Below are 27478 nucleotides of genomic sequence, written 5' to 3' on the forward strand. Positions count from 1 at the left end.
TCTCAATCAGCTGCTGAGGGCAATGTGGGGACAGCCGCTCCTCCACCGGCAGCCATGCTTTTCTGTGCCGGCCCGTCTATACAGCCACCGTGTCTGCTGCCCGCTTCTAACATGTTAAAAAATACTGCAAATCAAGCTGTCGGTATCTCCTCGAGATTGAAATTGTTCATTTTTTGAAAAAAGAAAAGTGTCATAATAAATACAATTATTATTATTAAAAGTGGAATTATGTTTTTTTTTTATCGCATATAGTTAAAGTGAAGTGTGTAAATAATGTGCTTCAATCCGGCTACCACTGCAAGTGCGGGAAGCACTGTAATTTATAGTTTTTCCAATAAGTGGTGAAATAAATACATTTAAATTTTTATTAAGTGTTGTTCACATTAAGTAATAATAATACAAAAACATTTATTTGAAAAGTATTTTGTGAGACTCACATCCGTCGTTAAAACGCAGGTTTATGTTTTAAATAATAACTCAGAATCCATGCGTTAATTTGTCCGATAAAAACTAGGTCTATGCAATACTGTATGTAAAAACTATTATAAACTAACTTTTGGGATACGGCAAATCAGCAAACTATGTTTGTAATGATAGGACCTTAGTTGGCTAACGATGGTTTTGGTAAACTTATATTTTTCCACACTATAGGCTTGCTTATGCCATGCAACAGGTAACAATTTTGCTTTTGACCTAGATATCGAGTCAAAGCACCACACATCCCGGCATTATGGATATAGGTAATTACTAATAGCTAATTATTATTATTATTATTATTATTATTATTATTATACATTAGTTGACCTAATGCTTTTTTTAAACAGGCAAATTTATTTATTTCTCTACATGCGTGTGAAAGAGAAAATAAACAGAGAAAATAAACAGACGATAAATAATATGTGGCTCACTTTGCGTGCGGATATGCCCATTTATTTAATTAATTTATTCAAACATGAGAGTGTTTTACATTAGGTGCCAGTTGGTTAAATATTTGTAACGTAGCCTGTAATAAATAATAAATAGCCTACTGATAAAGTAAGTTCAGGTGATCACAAGTTTACAATCAGGTGATGTGCTCCACTGGCATGATAAAATTATTTTGCTCTTTTTCATATGCGCACATTTAAGATTTTAGGTAATAACATCGCTGTGATGGTCAAAGAAATCGAAACATTATTTTCACCCCAACATAATTTAATAGGACACTAAAGATAACTTTTTTGTTCACTCTCCTATCGGTGAAGTTTTTTTTTTTTTCCCTCTCTGCTGTCTCTACTGGCTTGCATGGTTCAGGATCTGTAGAGCTACGCATTGATGAATTTGCTCTTCAGTGTTTGGACTCTCAGTAATAATTTAAACCACACTAAACTGAGCTAAACTAAACTGAACTTTTATGTGAAGCTGCTTTGACACAATCTACATTGTAAAAGCGCTATACAAATAAAGCTGAATTGAATTGAATAAAGGCTAAAGAACTTAATACTTATATTTGCTTTTTGCAGCCTAGGGCTATACTTCTCACCATGTATATTTTCTAAAACATACAGTAAAGTGTAAGATCATGTTATTATGTTATTATATTACTAAGAAAACTAAATCAAAATTACATTTTAATTGAACACATCACATCACATCACATAAGGTACGCATATAGAACCGTCTCTTTAGTATTGTGAAAATGCAAAGCTGAATATCTGTGGTTAAAGTGCCACCCAGCGGTCAAAAGCTACTGGTGCACCAATTGCCGCCGTCGCCGCGGTATGAATGGCGGCAAAAGGAACATTTTGAAGTAGTAACATCTGTAGATAGATAGATAGATAGATAGATAGATAGATAGATAGATAGATAGATAGATAGATAGATAGATAGATAGATAGATAGATAAATAGATAGATAGATAGATAGATAGATAGATAGATAGATAGATAGATAGATAGATAGATAGATAGATAGATAGATAGATAGATAGATATTTCTAGTACAAATTATCATGTTAGTAGCATGATTCTAGCATGCATTAGCATGGTTCTAGTATGATTTAGCATGTTATTAGCATGATTCTAGCATAGATATATACACTAGATATTGCATAGGGACCCTGAGCATGCATCAATAGAGCTGCCACATTGGTACAGTGCTCCCAGGACAAGTGTCATTTAACCGCACTAGTCAAGACAAGGTTATTACGTGAAGATGCGGGACTTTATAGCTGTCAACGGGTGTAGTAACGAGCAAACAAAGAAAACAAAGCACAAAGGCAGAACATTCCATAGGTAAGATTAAGTTTTTTACGTTTTTGTATGTTATGAACTTTTGTGTTCAACAGGTAACGTTATTGATGATAATACAGTCACTTACTGCATTCACCTTAAGGCAAAGTAGCTCCAACTCGCACTAAATACTCGGCTTATGTTAGTTTTGTTGAATAAAATCAGCAAATAATGCAAAAGAAATATGACAACGAAATGCTGCAGTGCCAGAAACTTGTATTATTGTCGTCTAGTGAACAAGTCGTTCATAACGGAGATTCATTCTCAAACGAAACGCTCCCTTCGTCAGTATGAGAAGTGAAAGCAGGAGAGGAGGTGTGTTTCAGGACACGGATTAGATCAAATTTAACAGGGAGGGTGGATAGTACATTTCTGTACACACAAACACAAGCTTTTTGTCAGGAATGCCTGTGCGATCACTGATCCATCAATGTAGAAAAGTGATGCAAAATTTTAATTTTCGTAATTTAAAAAAAATTGCATACTAACATCCAGGAAAACTCCTGATCATAAATATATGTGTATATCTCTGGCTTTGGATGGCCACAGTCCTCCACGATACATTCCTTCCAATAGACAACAACAGGGTAGGCGACATCTAATGTATATATCTATGATGATTCTAGTACAAATTAGCACGTTTATAGCATGATTCTAGCATGCATTAGCATGTCATTAACATGATTTTAGTATGAATTGGCATGTTGTTAGCATGGTTCTAGTATACAGTAAATTAGCATGTAATTGTCATGATGCATGGATTAGCATGATTCTGGTACATATTAGCATGATTCTAGCATGAATCAGGACAGGGCTGCCAACTTTTGGCTTTAGCTTGAAGTGAGAATTTATGCCCCGCCCCTATGCCAACAAGCCCCGGCCACACCAAACCACGCCCCTATTTATTTATAAATTATATTTATAATTATATTATTTTATTTATAATTATATTATTTTAATAAATACTTTTAAAAATATTTATTATAAATAAAAGTATCCTTATTATTCTTTTTATTATTATCCAATTATGTTTCTATTCTAAATAAATAAAATAAAAAATAAATTCTAAATGTAACTAGAAAACAATGTAAAGACTGAAGTGATATGCTAAGATTATTTAAGAATTTTTTTGCATAAACATATAGTAATTTATATTAAAATGAAATTATATAGACAATTGTATAGAACACAAAAAATGTTTTCTAAAATTATCTGTTTTGTGTTGTCTTAGACCTGACTCATGGCCGAGAATTAGGTAATTTGCTGCGTAAAACATATGCTGGATAAGTTGGCGGTTCATTCCACTGTGGCGACCCCAGTTTACTAAAGGGACTGAAAAGAAAATGACTGAATGAAGTTTAAACTCCCTGACCTCATCCCTCCTTTCTGCTTCATACAAAAAAATCTATCAGGACCAATTAGTCGAAATAAGATCATCACATTGTTTAAACTTTAAACTTTCAAATCTCAATGCAGGCTGACACCTGTAGCCTACATAAAAGGATGTTAGCCCTGCCATAAAATGCACCCCCTCTGAAATATGCATCTATTAACTGAAATTGATACAACCTTTTTAATAACACAGTGAACAATTGCCTTACAGAAGACTGAGAGTCCTAATAAAAGTCTATGAAATTTTACGCCAGGGGTGCATTTCTCTGCACAACACAATGCATAAGTGGCATGTGAGCAGCGCATATTTTTTTTGACATGAATGTTTACAACTGGGATTCATTTCCGTACCTGGAACAAGAGTATCGTGTCAGCGCAAGCAGGAGCGGATCGAGAGGCATGCCATCTCCGCGCATGCGTTGGTTTGTTTTTGATTACATGGCTTTCACCAGTCTTGATTCGGTTGCACACAGAGAATAACATCTTTATATACCGAAAAAAGTCTTTAAAACCGTCTTTATTAAAACTAAAAAAAATATTTCAAGGAGATGATTTTTGCGTGAGAAAATGAATGTGTGGCGTGAGAATAACGTCAATTGCGTGACTCTCACGCTAAATGCATGCAAATGTCACCATGTTATTAGCATGATTCTAGCATGGACTAGCATGTTATTAGCATGATTCTAGCATGAATTAGCATGTCATTAGCATGATTCTATCATGGATTAGCATGTTATTGGCATGATTCTAGTATGTTATTAACCTCCATGATCTATGTCTATATATTATTTACACACACACACACACACACATACACACACACACATACACACACACACACACACACACACACACACACACACACACACACACACACACACACACACACACACACACACAGCTTAGAAATAAGCTGAGTCTGAGTGTTATTTATTTAAATGTTTATTTTACATTTCTTGTTTGTAAAGGCTAAAACAAATAAAAAGTGCACATATTTTTTGTATCGTATTTATACATATAAAAAAAAAGTTATAAGAGGTGTTATAGACTTTGCATATTCAGTTTGCAGACATTTGTAGGTACAGACATCTATTGTGTGCGTCTTTGGGAGTTTTTTCCTGTCTCCTTGGTATTGTCCATATCGATATCGGTATAATATCACATCGACTGAATTTAAGAAATATATTGTGATATAAATTTTTGCCATATCCTCCAGCCCTACGTTTCACACACACATACGAAAATTATTACACACATCAAACATGCCAAAAGCTACAAAAAGTTATTTGGAGTGAATTGTCAAAGCCAACAGGAAGTTAGTTTTTTTTTTTTTTTTTTTTTGCTTCCTCTTCCAAAAAAGTGCATTTTTGCCATTTCAAGGTGATGTATTTTAACAAACTCCTCCTAGGGATTTTATCTGATTAACACTGAAATTGGATAATGTTATCTAAAGAATATTTTTTCATTGCAAAGATTTAGAGTTTTAGTTTAAGCACGTGTCCATGGCAGCCGCACAAACTTTGATATTCTGCTAGTGCTACTGTATGTGCTATGCTTGTCTTTGCAATACTGTGTAATACTGCTATACGTTTAGTGTACAACAGCAAAATAACTTTAACTTTCTACTTTTAAACTTAACTTACCATTTCAGTTGATGTGGAGCACTCTCACGTGCGATTTTTGGGAAATCTGGTGCTGAACCTGTGGGACTGTGGTGGGTAAGTATCATGATTACTACTTTTGATTTGTTGGATTATGTAAGGTATGTTGTATTTTTTCCCCTCATGTTTGCTCTATCTCTAAAAAAAAAAAAAAAAAAAAAAAAAATATATATATATATATATATATATATATATATATATATATATATATATATATATATATATATATATATATATATATATATATATATATATGTGTGTGTAATTATATATATATTCAACAGTCAGGATACTTTCATGGAAAACTACTTCACAAGTCAGAGAGACAACATCTTTCGAAATGTAGAGGTGTTGATCTATGTGTTTGATGTGGAGAGCCGAGAGTTAGAGAAAGATATGCATTACTACCAGTCTTGTCTGGAAGCCATACTGCAGAATTCACCTGATGCCAAGATATTCTGTCTGGTACACAAGATGGACCTGGTTCAGGAGGATCAGAGAGATTTGGTAAGATACTGGCACAATGTCATCTTAAGGTCTATGTATATCAGGAAACTAATGTTTTTGTATATGTGTTTGCATTGTGGTTATTTAGATATTTAAAGAGCGTGAGGAGGATCTGAAAAGACTGTCTCGTCCGCTGTCCTGCACCTGCTTTAGAACATCTATTTGGGATGAGACATTGTATAAAGTAAGATCAGTTGCTTTTCTCAGTACCTCCTTAGCATTTTAGATACGCTGAAAGTAAGTTTTGCATTGTCTGCTTTTGTCTAAAGGCATGGTCCAGTATTGTCTATCAGCTAATTCCTAATGTACAGCAGCTTGAGTGCAACCTCCGGAACTTTGCTCAGATAATTGAGGCAGATGAAGTCTTACTTTTTGAAAGAGCTACATTCCTGGTTTGTACCAAAATAAAACCTTAGTGCTTTTACATATAGAATTATGTATCTGCATACATTTTTACTTGTACATGGAATAAAGATATTCACTTTATAGTTGGTCATCACCTCGTGTTTTTTAAATGGTCTTTAAAATTTTTCTTTTTTTTTTAATTGTCAGGTGATCTCTCATTATCAGTGCAAGGAACAACGGGATGCTCATCGCTTTGAGAAGATCAGTAACATCATAAAGCAGTTCAAACTAAGCTGCAGGTGAAGTAAATTCCATTTATGTAGTAGTTGTAGGTGGTGAACAATGTCATTATAATTTTTCTTCTCTTTTTGTCCCACAGTAAGCTTGCTGCCTCTTTCCAGAGCATGGAAGTACGAAACTCAAACTTTGCTGCATTTATTGATGTTTTCACATCCAACACTTATGTCATGGTGATCATGTCAGACCCTTCTATACGTAAGCATCTTTTGTTTGTTTTTGAAGTTGCATTAATAATAATAGTAAATATAGCTGCAAGCAGCAATTAATGGGGTTCAAGCATTTTAGCAGCGTAAGGTTAATGAGCACTTAGGAAGTCTGTAAGTAGCTTACTCAACAATTAAATAAATGATTGGAGTATTAGAGTTTATAGATTGAGCTAACTAATGTTTGATTACACAATCCGAAAAAGCAACTTCGTTTTTTTTTATTGACATTTTTGTGTCAGTTTTTATGTCAAATTATTTAGTATAAGCAGCCCTATGATATAATGATATAGTCATGGCACCTTAGTCAAAGACAATGCATGTCAAATTTCTAGTTAATCAGATAAATGGTTACTTAGATACAGTGATTTTACAATGTATAGCGCCACCATGTGGCCAATGTCTACAAGTTTTATGCTATGATCTTAGATTGATCTCTTGCAAATGAGTAACAAGTTAGTTGAAGATATTTTTATTCATTCATGAGTTTTGGCCATTTTTGCTCTTCACAATAAAATTACAAAAGAGCAGTGAAATAAGCTATTAGTAATCTCCTACTGTCATCTAGTGGCCACAGTGTAATTTATTTATGTGATTACAGCCATTTTTGTGTGCATAAATAAATTCCTTCTATAAATGAGCATGTTATTACTATATAAAATAAAAATTTTGTATTTTATTAAAATAAATAAATATCTACAGAGTAAAAAGTGTGACAAGCTTTAACTTTGATCTTTAAAAAAATGTTATCTTAAATGCATTAACCGTGTTTATGCCATGTCAATTTGGGATTCAGAATGCATTCTTTGCTTCAACAGCAGTAATATAAACAATAAGTGGTCTGTTACTGCCATCTAGTAGCCACTTTTTGTAATTATTTGAATATATGTTTTAAAACAAGGTGTTTAATTATAGCACCAGTTTTTGCCTTTTAGAATTGTTATATAGAGGTAAACTGTGACTAAAGTAAATTTTTAATGCATAACAGTGTTTGCATAATGTCCAAATGTCATTCCTTAATGCAATTTACATTACTTTTAACTCTAAATGTAAAAAAATCTAATTTAAATCTAATTTAAAAATGTTTAAAAAAATCTAATTAAAAAATGTAAAAAAAAAAAAAAAAAAAAGGAATGCAAATGGAACAAATAATAAGTGGTCTTGTGCTGACATCTAGTAGTTAAATATGGTAGGTGGCAATTAAAAGTCTGTTATAGTGGCTAAAACTGTAGAATATTAAAAAAAATGTGTTTTTTAGACCTTTAAAATATCCAAAATGGACAAAAAGTGTAACATGTAAATAATTTCAGTGATAAGCTTGCACTAAACTTGTAAAAGTGTGTAAATGAAGCCCATTTACTGCTTTTTTTTACGCATTTTAGCATGTTTTAGGACCATTTCTACTGTTATAGCGCCACCTATTGTCTGATCTCCACAAAAAATTGCATGTTTCTTCACATTGATATGCCACATATGCTCACCAATTTCTGTGATGTTTTGAGTTTTCCTTATAGGTTTACAGGCATATAGGTTCATGTGGACACGCCCACTTTTTAGATGAGCCTGTTACAGCTAGACAAAATTAAAGGTTTAACTTTTTTTTTTTTTTTTTGATAATTATTGATCTACTTAGTCCAGAGACTCTAACAGCACTGGTTTCGGTGCAATTGAGCTAAAAACCAGGGACTAGTTTGCAAAAGTAGGTTTTTCATATATTGATGATTTATTAATAGAAATTTTTCAGTAACAGCAGTGGTTTTAGTGTCAAACTGTTCAGTACAAGCAGACCTATCATATGATATGTATTTTGTGTGGCTGTGCAATTTGTGTAATATCCAATCAATTACCTCCTCAAAAAAAAACAAAATCGCCCCCTAGAGGCTGATTTCTTTCAAAATTCTTACAGACCTCTAGGACCATGAGTCTAATATGCCCACCGAGTTTTGTTTCAATCACTCATCGTTAACCTAGTTTAATAGCTGCTCAATTTTAATTAGCTAATGGCGGCCATGTTTTTTGAGATAAGCCAATGTCTTTTATAATATGTCATGACAACTTGGTCAAAGACACTACATGCCAAATTTCAAGCTAATTGATCTAATCGGCGTAAGGTTTGGGTTAAAATTTATAGCGTCACCATGTGGCCAAAGTCTGTTTTTTTGATAATTATTGATATTCAGTTTCCAGAGAACATTTCTGAACTGGTTTGGTTTAGATTGGGCTAAAAACCTAGGACAAGTTCCCAAAAGTAGGTTTCGGACAAATCGCGATGTAGCGGAAAATCTTTCCAATGTACGGAAAATCTGAGTCATTCCACTTTTGTCCGGGCTATCCTAGGGATTCCAAATATGTTAGTTTTTTGAGTCCATGACAAATAGTGTACAAATGGCGGCCAAAAATGTCCAAAATGTTGGTTTTTGGCACCATAGCGCCACCTATGGTCCGATTTGGCTGATTTTTGTTGAGCATGTAGTGTATCCGAGTACTACCATCTGACCAGGTTTTAGCTCTGTAGGCCTTACGGTTTGGTCTATTAGAGATGCGCGGATGGCGGTTACAGCCGCGGAATCCGCGGATAAACCACGGATCGGGCGGATGACGTGACGAAAAATTATATTTGAATTAAATTCGGGCGGGTGGTGGGCGGTTGTACTGTTTTTGTACACATAGCTGGCGCACAAAGGAAAAGGCCTAAGACTGACTTCACAGAATGAGAGGAGGAATCGGATACACTTTTTCTGGATGAAGTACAGAAGTCTTCATCTACAAACTTCCGTATAGACGGATCAGCAGAGGAAAATCTACTTTCCTTTTGGGAGAAACAAGGCAGTCATTCCCACGTCTACAGCACCTTGCTAAGAGAATTCTATGCATTCCAGCAACAAGTGCTGCGAGCGAGCGCTCCTTCAGTGCAGCAGGGCGCATTGAGCCCAGGCGCTCTCGTCTGAATGTTGAAATGATGTGTCAAAATGCGTTTTCTATTAGGCTACAATAATAATTAAAAAAATTGTACAGTACAGTGCGTTTAATTTAGGCTATTTATTTATTTTTGTCCCTGTGAGCCAATTTGAGACGGAGTTCACTACTGATATTCTGAGAGCTTTATAGGGGTGCTTCTCATTTCTTATTTGTGTATCCTCGTTTCCTTTCCTTGCTTTCTTTCCTCGTCTTTCCACTCCTATAGGATGCGAGGGAAGGACGCAAGTAAAAGACTCAAGGACCGAGGAATCGAATCAAGTGAAAAGACACGTCCTCGTATTGTATAGCATCACTTCAAAGCGTCAGTTAATGCTGGATTTGACTTGCACGTTTGGATTAACTGCATGAAATTAAAGTTATTCTCTATTTTCTAATAATCAATAAAGAAACATTCATTTAATAATAAAAAGGAATAAGCCATTCAAATAAAGAGCTCAGTCAGCAGATGGCGGGCGGGTGCGGTTTTAAAATTTGGTCAAAAATGTTAGTGCGGATGGATGGCGGACGGATGATGTGTTTTGTGATGCGGTTGCGGATGAAATAATAGCCCATCCGCGCATCTCTATGGTCTATGCAATAGTAACTTCGGCAGAAAAAACAATAATAAGAAGAGCAAAAAATTTGCTTCGCGCTTGAACCCCTAATGAATTTGATTTATAGTGCACTTTTCTCAGACTCAAATCGCTAACAAGAGCATCAGAATGCAATAAAACATGAAATGCAAAAATACAAATTAAAAAGAAAGCCTCATAAATTATAAGCACTAAAAAGGTGAGTTTTAAGATGTTTCTTAAAACAGTTCAAGGAACTGGCATTCCTAACATTTGTGGGAAGAGCATTCTAAAATTTAGGTACGAGAATGCCCTACCTCTCATGGTGCTAAGTTTCCAGAGAGGCTGAAACGAGGTGATCCCCGAAGCGGAACATAAATAACCATAGGAAGATGCTGTAGATATCAGATCACATTTATAATCAGGTGGAATCAAGGTTTTAAAAATTATGTGTGGCTTAACACGCAACCAGTGTAACTGTTGGAGTACAGGGGTAATGTGTGACTGAGACGATGTATGAGTTAACACTGGTGCGGCTAAGTTATGAACATATTGTAAAATTTAATATAAAAAAGTGAATTGGCTGCAGACCCCCAAATAAAGAGTTACAAAAATCTAACGTGAGGTAATAAAAGCATGGACAAGCCTTTCAGGCTTGAGAGAAAAGGATGGATGCGGGCAATGTTTCGTAAGTGATAAAGTGATTTTTGTTATTTGTTTAAAATGAGGTTTCAGACTAAGTTGAGCATCAAAAAGTACATCAAGATTACATACCTGCATAGAAGAAGTTAGAAGAGGACCAACAACTGTTAACTTAATATTACCACATCTGCCAATGAGTAAAATCTTAGTCTTGGAGAGATTTAATTTGAGATAGTTTTGTTGGATCCAGGCTTTAATCTCTAACAAGCAGGCATTAAGTGTTGACATGAGGCAGATAGATTAGGAGATGTACAAATGTAAATCTTTCTATCGTCGGCATAGCAATAATAATTAATACCATATTTTTGAACAAATTGTTCAACAGGTAGCATATAAATGTTAAACAAATATAGCCCGAATGCCATGACACAGAGGGACATTCCGCAATTTGTGACCCCCCAAATAAATGAACTCTGAGCGAAAATTAGGTACTATGTGAACCAGCTTATTGCTGTCCCGGCTAAGCCAACCCAGTTTTGACAAAAGCAGAAACGGAAAACTGAGAAGATAAAAGCTCTACATGCAGAAAAATCGCATCACAGGCAATAGAGGTGAAAATATTATCTATCTTTGTTGTAAAAGGAATTAATTACAAAGCTCAACAGATGCAGAGGTCCAGTCAAATTGTAAATTGTTATAAAAAGAATTCTAGAATTGGAATTGTGACTACAGATGATACAGAGACTACAGAGATTTTGCAGTGGTCAGAGCATTATGATACTCTATTTGGTGCTGTTTAAACATTTGTTTTTGTATTACTAAACCAGATTTGGTATACTTTTGCTCTAATTGCCTGTTTGCAGCTTTCATTTTTCTTAATTCCTGTGTAAATCAACAAGATGACCTTTTCAACAAAACGTCTCGACTTTTCAGCGGATCTATGTCGTCAGGAACAGATTTAAAAACATCATTATACTGGTCAGCTGTGGACATGATAGTAAATCCTTAATGTATTTATTGAGCTGGTCGTGGTTGATATCACCAAGTTTCCTAAAAACAATGGTACATTTGAATAGTGGTCTGAGATGGTGGTTTGAACAGATCAAACTTAATAAGTTTATGGTCACTGAATGGCAGCATAATAGCTTTGAGTGGACTAAAAGTATATTTAATAAACATGTAGCTTGAGTGCAGTCAGCATTCTCCACATGAAAATTTAGTTTACCAGTTAAAAGAAGAGCTGGGCAGAGTGCACCGGAGAAATTCAAAAGATCCGTAAATTCTGAAAATAATTCCTAAGCAAGTTTTGGAGGACGATAGATGTTTAAAATAAGAACAGGTGAAGTCCCTGTCAATTTGAAAGCCAGACATTTAAAGAACCACTCACCTTTGAGACCAGACCATGTTTATCGAGCTGGTCAGGTGAACCAGAAAATTCCAGCGAGAATTTACGGAATGAGCCCTGAAGAGAGTGCCTTGGGCGCCGTTGGAGTTGTAGCAAGGGAAGCATTTGCATCATATCTGGGATCCTGGTGTGGTCAAATTAACAGAGATCCTGAATAAGTGATCATGATAAAGTCTGGGTGACCACAATAGGCCTTATCAGGTACTCCAATAAAAACCAGAAAGAGAAAAAAATTAATTTCTTAGAAAAATAAAAACCAAGCACCTGCGGCAAAACTCAACTCCGGTTACTATCGAGAAAGATTTAGTATGGTGTGTAAAACAGAATTAAAAGGACCACATCTAAAATCACAAATATCAGCCTTTAAAACTTGCAAAAATCTGGTGAAGAAGCAGCAGCCAAGTTGCGCCAGGTTCCTCTCACACCTCTCTCCTCTAATGAGAATGCATTACTGGCATAAAAACACTCGGACACCTCTAATGTGCTGGATTATTATGATGATAGTAAAACTAAACGACTGGAAAACAGCTCAAGTCTAAATATAAGGAGATGGAGCGATGTTTGTGAGTTACAGCAGCGCCGTAAAGTGATATGCACTTAAGATGGTGTTGTTTAAATTATATATAAAATGTCCAATGTTATGTTGCAACAATTAGGTTAATATGATCCAATTGATATGACAGTGTGCTGCATGGGAACAGTCTTTACTGAACTTTATCACTGCCTGACAGGTTTTATTCCATATTCATAAAATTATTAATTTATTAAATAAAATAACTTTAAACAAATAAGATTGACAGTATGACTGACCATAGACAGATTTTTGTAACTGATAGTCAACCTTTTTAGGGACTGAGCACCAACAATGCAGAAGGAGCAGGTTTATATATATATACAGCGGGGAAAATAAGTATTTGACACATCAGCATTTTTATCAGTAAGGGGATTTCTAAGTGGGCTACTGACACAAAATTCCTACCAGATGTAGCCATCAAGCCAAATATTGAATTCATACAAAGAAATCAGAACATTTAAGTATACAAGTTGAGTCATAATAAATAAAGTGAAATGACACAGGGAATAAGTATTGAACACACTTTACTTAATACTTTGTAGAAAAGCCTTTGTTGGTGATCACAGCTTCTAGACGCCTCTTGTATGGAGAGACCAGTCGTCTGCATTGCTCAGGAGTGATTCTGGCCCATTCTTCCACACAAACGGTCTTTAAATCTTGAAGGTTCCTTGGGCCTCTTTTATGAACTTTGATCTTCAGTTCTCTCCATAGATTTTCTATGGGATTTAGGTCAGGTGATTGACTGGGCCATTCAAGCAACTTGATTTTCTTTCTTTGAAACCACTTCATTGTTTCCTTGGCCTTGTGTTTGGGATCATTGTCTTGCTGAAATGTCCACCCTCTTTTCATTTTCAGCTTTCTGGTAGATGGCAGCAGATTTTTATCCAGAATGTCCCGGTACATTTCTCCATTCATCCTACCTTCAATAATATGAAGTCTGCCAGTACCCCTTGCTGAAAAGCAGCCCCAAACCATGATGCTTCCACCCCCAAACTTAACTGTTGGTATAGTGTTCTTGGGGTGGTGGGCAGTGCCATTTCTTCTCCAAACATGATGTGTAGAATGACTGCCAAAAAGTTCAATTTTGCTTTCATCTGACCATACTATAGTTTCCCAATAATCCACAGGCTTCTCCAAATGCTGTTTCGCAAACTTTAACCGGGCCTCAACATGCTTTTTGTTCAGCAATGGAGTCTTGCGTGGTGAGCGTGCATGGATGCCATGGTGGTTCAGTGCATTGCTTATAGTTTTCTTTGAAACAATAGTACCCGCTGATGCGAGGTCTTCCTGAAGTTCTGCCCGAGTGGTTCTTGGCTCTTGGAGAACTCTCCTGATTATTCTTTGGACTCCTCGGACAGGGATCTTACGTGGAGCACCTGATCGTGGCCGGTTTATGGTGAACTTATGCTTTTTCCATTTCCGGATAATAGCCCCCACAGTGCTCACAGGAACATTCAGCATTCTGGAAATGCGCCTATAACCATTCCCATCAAAATGCTTTTCAACGATAAGACTACGCAGATCTTGAGAGAGTTCTTTGTTTTTACCCATCATGAAGTCTTTCCTGTGTGCCTCCTGAGTAATGAGAAGCCTCTATAGGCCATCAATTAGGACTAAAGCAGCTGATATCAATTAGTACTGATAGGGAGCAGGGTTTTTCTCTCAATACTGACAGATCTCCTGACTTTCTATGCCATTTTGCACCTTGTTATCTTCATGTGTTCAATACTTATTCCCTGTGTCATTTCACTTTATTTATTATGACTCAACTTGTATACTTAAATGTTCTGATTTCTTTGTATGAATTCAATATTTGGCTTGATGGCTACATCTGGTAGGAATTTTGTGTCAGTAGCCCACTTAGAAATCCCCTTACTGATAAAAATGCTGATGTGTCAAATACTTATTTTCCCCGCTGTATATATATATATATATATATATATATATATATATATATATATATATATATATATATATATATATATATATATATATATATATATATTAGTGCTGTTAATCGATTTAAAAAAAAAAAAAAAACTAATTAATCACACTTTTTTAGAAAATGAATCGCATTTAAAAGACTTGTAATTTTGGCTATTCAAATGTAAAGTTAATATAAACGAAAGACAAAAACTATTTAAATTCAAAATATAATTGTTTATTAGAATTTGTGTTTAACTTGTAACACAGATTTCTTCATATAAATAACATACCCACTATAAACCATCAAGATCCTGGCCTGACAGCCATATTTATTACAGAAATTAAAACAGGCATTTTAATGCCATTTGAATTTCAAAACAATCAATACCAATAAAGAAAAAAATTATTTCCAAGTTAGACTGCAAAAAAATGCCAAAATACAGGTGTTGCAGATATGGAAAGTGGAAAGTTATAATAATAATAATAATAATAATAATAATAATAATAATAATAATAAAGTATTGAATACAAACAGTTGCACTTATTGTGAAGTTGTATTGCTGTGAGTTGAGAAAAATTAATCATAAAGTAGAAACAATTTTGCACAGTCCCTTACATTCATCCAGTTGCTAAGACTAGGAGTATGCCGCAAATGCACTCTCCACTGCATCCCTCCTAGCTCTTCAGGTATGTCGCGCGCAACTAACCCCCACCGCTCTTCAGGTACGTCTTGCGCGCACACGCCCCTACCCAGATACGTCGCTCACTCAACCCCCGACACCCCTCAACGGGCCAGACACACACACTCACACACATACACACACACACACAGACACACACACACAAACGCGCTGGAGCGACTCCCTTCAGATTAAACATGCATGATCGCATTTATCAAATTTGCGTTCTTAAGTATGGCTGTATTTCACAAGGATTCTGACACAACAACGCGAAGCATACACTTTTGTTGCGTTTAATGAGGAAACACGTTAAACTTAATGAAACATTGGAGGGCTCATGCTGAAAGGCAGTCTTTGACAGCTCGCGACTTCACCAGAGACTTTCTGAGTACATTTAAATAAGACACCAATTCTCTGATTTTAATATGATTAAGATAATACTCTTATTAAGAGTCTACTGTGTAAGCAGCGATTTGATTACCTCAAAGGAACACGAAATGCAGAGGCTTTTCTTTCCGTTCGCCACGTGGTATCAAATTACATTAAAACAGAAGTCTTCAATGTGAGAAACTTGCCTTCAAAAAGTGCTTCCTTGATCTTATCCATATTTCTTCTTGAACACTCGTCCACCACAACAGGAAGTAAAAAAAATAAAATAAAAACTTCGAAACTGCGTTAATGTTTTCAACTCGTTAATTATTTGAAATTAATCACATGCGTCAACGCACTAATTTTGACACCACTAATATATATATATATAACGATATTAAAACCGAACCGAAATATCGCGATACACCAACCACGATACGAATCGCGAAACTCTCGTGGCGTACCGCGGTACTCTCACGCCCCCTGCTGCCCATTGTTGAGGTTGACGTCACTTGTCTCTAACTAATTGAACCAATTTAAACACATCTTTAATATCATATTTGATTAAATTGTTTTAGTAATGATGAGGATTTGTTCTAAATATTATATTCTAAAGTTAGTATTATAGTGCATGTTATGTCATGTGACTTGAGTAAGCATCACACTCGTTACTAATGGACGCAGGATGGCTTCTTCACATAGTACTGAGATTGCAGATCCCCCAGACACATTTAAGTCATCTGTGTGGAAACATTTTGGTTTTCCAGTTGAGTACAGGAATAGAATTCGTGTCGTAGACAAAGCGCCTGCCTGTCTGTCTCAACTGTTTCACGAAACTTACTTGTAAGGAAAAACATTTAAAAAGTGTGGTATTTTCACAATGTGAGGGTGTAAGCAACATAACTGCCAAAAAAAGTGATTTAATGTACAAAAGTAAAACCAGAATAATGCCCAAATATACAAAAAAAGAGAAATATTTACACTAATAAAAATAATATAATAAAGTAACAAATTCAAACAAAAGTATCAAACAAAAATTAGTTAAACTCGAGCAAGGGGGTGATAGTGAAGACAAACAAAAGAAATAAATATAATAAAACAATTCTAACTCATGAATAACCCCTCTTACCTCGCTAAAACTGATGAAAAGAAAGAAAAAGGTCTTCAGCGCCGTGCGCCGCATTCTTCCCTATACTGAATAAAATAAACAAAGATGACCTTCACCTCTTACCTGATGTCTTTAACAATACATTTTCTACGTGTTTGCAAAATGGAAATCGTATGACATTTTCCCTATCCACCTTACACTAAGACTGAACTTGAGGAGATATAGCTATATTGTCGGAAAGGAGCGGAGCTAAAAAACAATATACAAATCAATTGAATGTAAATAAAAATGTACAAACCTCACAAAATTTCTTAAAGTGGGCAAAAGTAATGCAAAATAATTTTACCCAAACGAAAGTTAAGCAAAAACAACGAAAATCATAATCATGTCAGAAAAATACACGAAAAACGAGATCAAAGGAAAAAGCGCTCTCTCTCCCGCTCTTCCTGACATGCTTTTTACATTCCCGCTCTGCGTCGCCAAATGATGATAGATCGGTCTCCTGACCAATCAGCTGTCAAAAAGGCGGACCTACAGAAATGACAGGCATCAGCTGTCGTGAAGGCGGACCTACAGAAATGACCGGCATAGAGGGAGCGGGAGAGAGAGAGAGAGAGATCGGGAGGCAAACATACAGCCGGCTACAACCTTAACATTAGTTTCAGACACAACCGCAATGTATTTTACTGGTGAATATGTCATGAAAAAACACTTTACAAACACATTATATGTATATTTTTCATTAATTTAAACGGAAACCAATCTATCTAAGTGAAACCATATAATCAAAAATGAGCGTCTGTGTCTGCACAGAGATCAAGCCTCTCATCGGAGAATGTGGATATTATGGTGTTTTTGAAGAAGATCTTTCACTAGTCTACACTGCAGTTATTTATTTAATTTTAGTTTACTTAGTTAAGATGGCTGCACTAAAGAGAATAGTTTTTTTTCTGACTAGTCTATATTGGAGGTATTTATTTAATTCTAGTTGTTTACTCGGGTATCCTGACTGTACTAAAAATGCGATGACAAAGTTAATAAAGAAAAAGGTAAGATGTTCTTGTTATTAATTGTCCCTTAGCATTGCTGTTAACATGACATCAACCCTAACCCCACAGCAAACAGAAACCGAACCGTGGCTCCTAAACCGTGAACCGAACCATGCCTTTTGTGTATCGTTACACCCCTAATATATATATATATATATATATATATATATATATATATATATATATATATATATATATATATATATATATATATATATATACAGTAGGGATCGAAAGTTTGGGCACCCCAGGTAAAAATTTGTAGTAATGTGAGTAAAGAAGCCAAGGAAAGATGGAAAAATCTCCAAAGGGCATCAAATTACAGATTAGACATTCCTTTAATATGTCAAAAAAGTTAGATTTTATTTCCATCATTTACACTTCTTAAAATAACAGAAAACAAAAAAATGGTGTCTGCAAAAGTTTGGGCACCCTGCAGAGTTTATAGCATGCACTGCCCCCTTTGAAAGCTGAGACCTGACAGTGTCATGGATTGTTCTCAATCATCGTCTGGAAAGACCAAGTGATGTCAATCTCAAAGGTTTTAAATGCCCAAACTCATCCAACTCATCTGACCTTGCCCCAACAATCAGCATCATGGGTTATTCTAAGCAGTTGTCTAGAACAGGGGTTCCCAAACTTTTCAGCCCGCGACCCCCAAAATAACAATGCCAGTGACTCGCGACCCCCAATATCCTCTGAGGTGGTTATAAATACAGAAACCTTGCATGCAATGACGCAGACACACCAATTAAGTTTGTGTCAGTGCTTTAAATGTGCCAGAAAGTATAACCTGATGTTATAAAATCAAAATGCATCTGACGCTATTGCTGCCTTTAATATAATGTAATTACCCCAGGGGTCGCAATCCAATAGAACTAGTAACTATAAGCTACTATAGTAACTAGTATATAGTAACTATAAACGACTATTTTTATTTTCAGTATAGTTATGGATAAAATATGTTAATTCTTATGGTTTAATAAAAATAAATAGATTTTTAGAAATCACCAGGCGACCCCCCTTCATTGCCCCGCGACCCCTCGGGGGGTCCCGACCCCCACTTTGAGAACCACTGGTCTAGAAATCTGAAACTGAAAATAGTTGATGCTCACAAAAAAGGAAAAGGCTATAAGAAGATAGCAAAGCGTATTCAGATGCCAATATCATCTGTACGGAATGTAATTAAGAACTGGCAGTCATCAGGAACAGTTGAAGTTAAAGTAAGATCTGGAAGACCAAGAAAAATATCAGACAGAACAGCTCGCAGGATTGTAAGAAAAACAAGTCCAAACCCATGTTTGACTTCACAATCCCTCCAGAAAGATCTGGCAGACACTGGAACTGTGGTACACTATTCCACTATAAAGAGATACTTGTACAAATATGCTCTTCATGTAAGAGTCATCAGAAGAAAACCTCTTTTACGTCCTCACCACAAAAAAACAGTGTTTGAACTTTGCAAATGAACATATAGACAAGCCTGATACATTTTGGAAACAAGTTCTGTGGACCGATGAGGTTAAAATAAAACTTTTTGGCCGGAATGAGCAAAGGTACGTTTGGAGAAGAAAGAGCACAGAATTTAATGAAAAAAAACCTCTGTCCAACTGTTAAGCATGGAGGTGGTTTAGTCATGCTTTGGGCTTTTATTGCAGCCAGTGGCACAGGGAACATTTCACGAGTAGAAGGAGAAATGAATTCAATAAAATTTCAGCAAATTTTGGATGGTAACTTGATGCCACCTGTAAAAAAGCTAAAGTTAAAGAGAGGATGGCTCCTACAAATGGATAATGATCCTAAACACACCTCCACAATGGATTACATCAAGAGTTTTGCCATGGCCTTCACAATCTCCTGACCTCAACATTATTGAAAATCTATGGATAGACCTTAAAAGAGCAGTGCATGACAGACAGCCCAGAAATCTCAAAGAACTGGAAGACTTTTGTAAGAAAGAATGGGCAAAGATACCTCAAACAAGAATTAAAAGACTCTTGACTGGCTACTAAAAGCGTTTACAAGCTGTGATACTTGCCAAAGGGGGCAATACAAGATATTAACTCTGCAGGGTGCCCAAACTTTTGCAGACACCATTTTTTTGTTTTCTGTTATTTTGAAAGTGTAAAAGATGGAAATAGAATCTAACTTTTTTAACATATTAAAAGAATGTCTAATCTGTAATTTGATGCCTTCTGGAGATTTTTCCATCTTTCCTTGGCTTCTTTATGCACATTAATACAAATTTTTACCTGGGGTGCCCAAACGTTCGATCCCCACTGTATATATATATATATATATATATATATATATATATATATATATATATATATATATATATATATATATACAACAGTTCTGTCTGGTTCTCAAATCTGATTGGCTGATAGCCGTGCGATATTCTGCAATATCAGAACTCCTACTCCTCTCTCTCTGACAGGTCATTCAGGGTGTCTTGGTTCCATCCCAAAGAGGGAAAAAATCACTTTCACGAACGCTCACGCTCAATCTGCCCAGTTGGTGGAATGAACTCCCTAACTGCATCAGAACAGCAGAGTCACTCGCTATTTTCAAGAAACGACTAAAAACTCAACTATTTAGTCTCCACTACACTTCCTAATCTGCAATTGCCTCTTTGAATATCACACTAACTGTACAAAAAAAAAAAAAAAAAAAAAAACTACTAATACTTCCCTTCTTAGACTTTACAGACCTGAAACTTGCCTTTAGTACTTATTCATTGTTGCTCTTAGTTGTGTAAATTGCTTCCTTGTCCTCATTTGTAAGTCGCTTTGGATAAAAGCGTCTGCTAAATGACTAAATGTAAATGTAAATGTCCTACAGCCTCTTTACCCTTTGTGTATTACTCCGCCCACATACAGCCAGCAAAAAGCAGACACTACAGATCTAAAGTTTAAAAGATGCACGCTCAACCGTTAAACTGTCAGCTTATGATTTCAATCCGGAAGAAAGTAGTTCCTTATACTAAAGGGTTTTTGAGACTTCGTGTTTGATTTTGTTTTTATATACACAATTATGCCATCAAACTGTTGTATAAACGCAATATCACACTCGTAGCAGTGCGATATGGCTGTATATCAGCACTGGTGGGGGCACTAAAGCCTGGTTTATACTTCTGCGTCAAGTGACCAGCGTAACCCACGGCGCATGCAATGCGCATAGCTGTGCATTTATACTTCTACGAGCTGTCTCTGGTCTGCATGAACACTTCTGAAACGCTAGTTGGCAGTGAGGTGTAAATGTTCCTCTGTGTCGAGTTTCTTCGCTGCTGTTTTGCTTTTCCTGAACACTTCCGGGATGTACAAGTGGCTCAAACTCACTCATTTTGAGGCAGGAACCGGCGGACGTGCAACAACTTTAGCTATGAGGTAAACACAAAACAAAGCTTTTCATGCGGAGCTCCTTCACGGAACTCCACACATGTAAACAATCGCTCCATCTGGCTCGCACCATTTATGCAGCTCTCGGTCTCGCCCAGACTCGTCCGTGTTACCAAGACGACCAATCACAGAGCTTGCGCTACGATTCGTTGCGACGTGTAGTTACATTTTTTGAGAGGTGCATGTAAGCGACGCTGACGGCCACGGCGAAGGGCTATGCATCAGAGCCGTAGCATACGTGGGTGTTTGACGCAGAAGTATAAATCAGCCTTAAGGCACGCCTCCCACCAGTGCCGATATACAGCCGATATACAGCCATATCGCACTGCTACTATATATATATTAGGGCTGTAACGATACATGATATGAAACCGAAATCGCGACACTCAGATCAACAAACCTGTGTCACGGTGTGATAAGGGAGAATTGAGACACACCCCATGACTACCTTTCCAAAAACGTCACGCGTGCTTGCAAAAGTTGAGCTAGTTGAAGAAGAACGTGAGGAAACACTTTTTTATTCGACATTACGAGCACTGCTCCGTTTAAGCCCTTGCAATATGGGTTTAGCCGGGAGAGCTCGCGCAGCTCTTAGTAAGGGACCGTTAACCCCGCTTGACAACAGACAACGGCAGAAACATTGCCAAAGCTGTCAAAGCGGCCAGATTTTCACCGCATATACGATGTGACTTGTAAACATTAGTATGAACCTTAGATACCAACCCATCTAAATGCATAATTCTTTTAAAATAAAAGCTAGGTAAATAAAAGTATTGAAGTCTGTTGCAGGACATGAAAAAAAAGAAAGAGAAAGGAACAACAAACAACTGTGAACAAACAAAACAGAGCGCACATTACAGAGAGTGTAGGTTTGTGTGAACAACAAAAACACCTGTTAATGCATGACCAGGTTACTTCAACGCAAGACATGTCCCCAAAATGCCCACTAAGCCAGAAACATAATGGTTCACCCTGTTTTTTCATTTGCCCGAAAATAAAAATAATGTCAAATAAAATTAAATAAAAACATTACTATTTACCCGTCTGCAGATGACCGTACAGGGCAGGAGCAAGATCCCAAAAGGGAATTAACAAGTCTCCATGGGCATCTTGTTATTGTCCTCTTCAGTGCAGTTATGATGATCGCCACCGACCTTGTCGTTTATTTTCTCTTGTTGAGCTGAGAAGGATACGGTAGCTGTTGCCTTCTCATTGCTTTGTAGCGCTGCAGAGTATGTCTTCAGTGGCAATGAAGTTACAAAATCCTTTGCCTTCTGAGATCAAACATCATGTGCTCACCTTTGTGCCATAGTTTAATTACCTCGGGATAAGTGAGGAAGGGCTGGAGACCAAGTGCTGTCTTCTTCTTCAAAACTGGATTAAACCTCTTTCTCTTAGTAGTTGTGGCTGAACTGAAGTCAGGAAAAAATAGTAGCATGACATTGTCCTGTGTATATTTCACTGGATATGCCTGCCAAGCACCTTTTAGGTTCGCAGATCTGTCATGCCATCTCAAAGCACTAAGGTGAGAGTTTTTTACTGAATCGTTTGTTGTTTGTATATCTAAATGTAAATCACGAAGTGCAGGTGTCATTACAGAGTCTATCGCTTCTCGTACAGTCAAGGCCACTACCGAATCCAGAGAACTTTTGCTGTTCCGTAAGCGCTAGCTTGATGCTGTTAGCAATAGCTTTGTCGAGATCTTCTTTGAATTTATTCTTTATTGGTGATTGTTCACTCTTTTCTGGCTGTCTTTGGCAACTGTCGTACTCATAGTGGGCTAAATAAAGAGTGGTAAAAATTTACTGACAGGATATATACAATTTCTAGCAAAATGAGCGGAGCGAGAGACTATGTGTGCATTGCTGTTGAAGTGTTAAGTCATCTCAGACCAGATAATTTTGTTTTTTATGATCTGAAAGTCCTTCAGATGCCTTTTGGCAAACTCCAGGTGGGAAGTGGCTTCCATCTGGCTACTCTACCATACAGGCCTTATTGGTGGATTGCTGCACAGAAGGTTTTCCACTCTCAACGCTGCAGCTCAGACAAAGTGACTATGGGGTTTTTGATCATCTCCCTGACTAAGGCTCTTCTTTCCCTGATCATTCAGGTTAGATATCCGGCCAGCTCCAGGAAAAGTCCTGGTGGTTTTAAACATCTTCCTCTTACGGATTATGGAGGCAATTGTGCTCATTGGAACTTTCAGAGTAGCATTAATTTTTCTGTAGTCTTGCTCAGCCTTGTACCTCAAGACAATTATGTCTCGGAAGTCTACCGGCAATTCCTTTGTCTTTATGCTTGGTTTGTGCTTTCACATGCACTGTCAACCCTGGGATCTTATATAGACAGGTGTATGTCTTTTCAAATCATGTCCAATAAACTGAATTTACCACGGGTGAACTCCAATTAAGCTGCTGAAACATCTCAAGAATAATCAGTGGAAACAATGTAATTTTGAGATTGATATTAATATTGATATTTTAGCCTCTCATAGATTAGATTAGATTAGATTAGATTAGATTAGATTAGATTAGGTTCACCTTTATTGTCATTACACATGTACAAGTACAATGCAACGAAATGCAGTTTAGGTCTAACCAGCAGTGCAATAGCAGCAAGTGCAGGATACAGGTATAAGTTATAAAGTGCAGTTATAGAATAACTATAGTGATATTTACAGATGGATGTACTATAAACATTATATACAGGTTGTATTAGCTATGAACAGAGATTTACAAAAGATTAATATATGTGCAGGTTGCTATTAATAATCAGAATTGTGCAGATAGATAAACATGAGAGAGTCCGTGAGGGGCAGAGTTCAAGTGTAAGACAGCTCTGGGGAAAAAGCTGTTCCTCAGTCTGCTGTTTTTGTCTGTCGGAGCCTGAAGCGCCTGCCGGAAGGCAGGAGTAAAAACAGTCTGTGAGCAGGAATAAAGGTGTCCTTCAGAATACTGCGTGCTTGGCGCAGACAGTGTTTTTTCTGGATGTCCTCAATGACTGGCTGTGTTGTTCCTGTGATGCGTTGAGCAGTTTTCACCACTGCTGCAGTGCCTTAAGCTCAGCAACAGAGCAGCTTCTATACCAGACTGTGACGCAGTTGGTCAGGATGCTTTCTATTGTGCAGCGGTAGAAGTTCACCAAGATTGCTGATGAAAGCTGGTTCTTAAGTTGCCTTAAGAAGAATTAGGCGCTGGTGAGTCTTCTTGACAAGGCTGGAGGTGTTGGTGGTCCAGGAAAGGTCCTTTGAGATGTGGATCCCAAGGAACTTGAAGGATGAGACAGGCTCCCATTGATGTGGATGGGATCATGTGAGCCTGTTCGTCCCTTCCTCTGTTAACCCTCTGGGGTCTAAAGGTTGTTTTGGGGTTCTGGAGAAGTTTTGACATGCACTGTCATTTGTGTTTTCAGTATCTTAAAAACATATTAATGGCTAAAGTGTGATAACACTGTAAACAGCACAAGTTGGGCTACAGTAATACTTAAGCAGCATGTTTGTATGTGTTTGTGTTTTTGAGAAAGAAACGTTTATGCATGTTAGGGGAAAAACAAACATTTTGAATCCACTGAAACAAGGCAGTGAAACACACAAAGAACATTTGTGCACAAGACTTTTGAGAACTGGATCTTGTAGTCTAGGGTTAATGCTTCAAAATGATGTGAAAATCATCTTGTTCACTTGCTCACAGAAAACAATATAATGAATTAAAATTTCTAAGTCACTTTCTGTGTGAAAATGGTTTATGCGAGAAGGCGTGAACTATCGTTACTATGCAGTGAGTCACACCAGAAAAGACAAAGACCTGCATAATGAGCTGCATAATGAGCCATCAGACAGCTATGTGACTAAGAGTTTCAAGAAAGAAAACATTTTTTTTTCTGAGAAAAAAAAAAGTTTATATATATATATATATATATATTTTGGTTGCAGTTTATTTAAAATATATTTAATTTTTATGACTTTAAGAAGGGGTGAAATCCCATAGACTTAACATTGAGCCGAACTTTGACAAATCACAGCGCCGAGTGTGAATTTTATAAAAAATATGGGATTCACAACATCTGTAAGGGGTTGCAGCCTAAATCAAAGAGGGTATAAGTTGTACCCCTGGCGCCCTAGGACGTCCCAAAGTGCTCCTATTGACTTACATGGGCTCTATTAACTCCCATTCATTTTCCAGACACTCGTAAGATACTATTCCCGGAAATCGTCATAGCGCCAACAGTGAATATCGTAGAGACATTGGATTTGCGACATCTCGAGATGGTTACAGGCCGCTTAAAAACATACCCCGAAAGGGGGTAAATGTTGTACCCCTGGGGAGCTAGGACTTCCCAAAATCTCCATTGACTTAACATGGAGCCAAACTTTAACCAGTCACTGCGTCCATTGTGAATTTCATAGAAATATGGGATTCACAACATCTGTAGGGGCTTGCAGCCTAAGTGAGAACATACCCTAAAGGGGGTATAAGTTGTACCCCTGGAGTGCTAGGACGTCCCAAAGGGGTCCCCATTGACTTAACATTGCCTATTGACTCCCATTGATTACATTGACTCCCATTATAAATGTCATGTCAATCACATTACATAGCAGTGTCATACACACTTAAGGGGTGGCCTTATTTGACTCAAGCAACCAACCAGCGTCCCAATATGATAATGGAGCTCTCAAACCATGCCCTCTTAAACCATTTAAAGACCCTTAATAACTGCCCCATTGACTTAACATGGGGTGGGACGTCCCATTGCAGATCCCATTGACTTCCATTATAAAGGTCACACATCTATAACATTACATAGGAGTGTCATAGAGACATGGGGGTGGGCTCATTTGACTCAGACAATCAATGAACATGTCAATATGATAATGAAGCTCACAAGCCATGCCCCCAAACTGATTCCATTGACTCCCATTATAACTGGCCTACATGCATATCTTTGCTTAGCAGTGTCCTGGTGACTTGGGGGTTGGCTCATTTGACTTAGACAGCCAATCACATTCAAGTTCACTCTGTAACCTCGCCTATAGCAACAAAACAGAGTACCCTAGCAACCATTTATCAACAGCTATATCTCAGCATCAGAACATCACACTTGGGGATTGGCTCGTTTGACTCATGCTAGCAAACGGAACTTCCTATATGCTACACATGCTAGCAGTGACTAGCTACATGCTAATATTGACTAGCCAAGTACTGTAACTTGCTAGAAATACTAAGTATAAATATTTCATCAGGCATGTATGTGAGGCTTGCCTAGTAACCATTAGGGTACCCTAGCAACTGCCTAATAACCACACAAATTACCTTAGCAACCACCTAGCAACCATTCAGAACACGCTAGCAACCGCCTAGCAACACCTTAGCAACCACCTCTAGCAGCTCCTACAGCATTAACTATATTCCAGGCATTGTCAGTAGTCACATGAATAGGTACATTAGCTCATTTCAGCTTCCACATTTCCACTGCTGTCATCCCTCTGGCCAAATCCTCACTCGTGTGACTCTCAAGGGGGCGTGTCTGAAGAACATGGCTTTTCATTTCCCATTCAGCGTTAATGTAATGTGCCGTTACAGTCAGGTAGCTATGTGTAGCACGTGACGTCCAGCTGTCTGTTGTCAGAGCAACAGCTGATGCTTCGGCCAACTCATTCTCTATTTTGGGTTTTGTTTTTCTGTACAAAGCAGGAATTATTGTCTGCCTGAAATGCGCTTGTGAAGGAATAATGTAACGGGGCTCGATTACATTTAGCATTTTCCTAAAACCCGAATTCTCTACTACCGAGTAAGGTCCCATATCAGCGGCTATAAATGTGCTGTTCGTCTCAGTGATTTGTTTTGCCCTGTTTGAATCCGTGGGATGTGCCTGCTTAAATGCTGCAAGGATAGTGTGGAGTGTGCGTGTTTCTATTTTTCTTCTAGTTCCACTTATTGACGCAGTGGGGTGATGTCAGCGTAAATGAGTTGACATGTTAGAAGTATTGCCGCTGATGTAGCTTATTGTCATGTTGCAGATGAGACATACCGTTGTTTTTTCATCCACCACTCTCTTGCCGCCACCCTCATAGCTTACAGGGAAACCAAAGTGCTCCCAAATGCCAGACTTGTTGGTTA

General features: G+C 37.1%; 1 protein-coding gene across 3 annotated transcripts in view; it reads left to right on the plus strand.

The window, feature by feature from the left end:
* The window catches only part of rraga (Ras-related GTP binding A), a 143651-nt gene that overhangs the window by 87794 nt on the left and 28379 nt on the right, over positions 1–27478 (plus strand). For 2 of the 3 annotated variants that reach the window (XM_073921199.1, NM_199714.1), the window contains 6 exon segments: positions 5314–5380; positions 5608–5830; positions 5919–6014; positions 6100–6222; positions 6383–6474; positions 6555–6670. In XM_073921199.1, the coding sequence (XP_073777300.1) occupies positions 5314–5380; positions 5608–5830; positions 5919–6014; positions 6100–6222; positions 6383–6474; positions 6555–6670 (717 nt within the window). 3 annotated transcript variants of the gene reach the window in all.

The sequence above is a fragment of the Danio rerio genome, chromosome 14 (genome assembly GCF_049306965.1).
Source record: "Danio rerio strain Tuebingen ecotype United States chromosome 14, GRCz12tu, whole genome shotgun sequence".
NCBI lineage: Eukaryota > Metazoa > Chordata > Actinopteri > Cypriniformes > Danionidae > Danio > Danio rerio.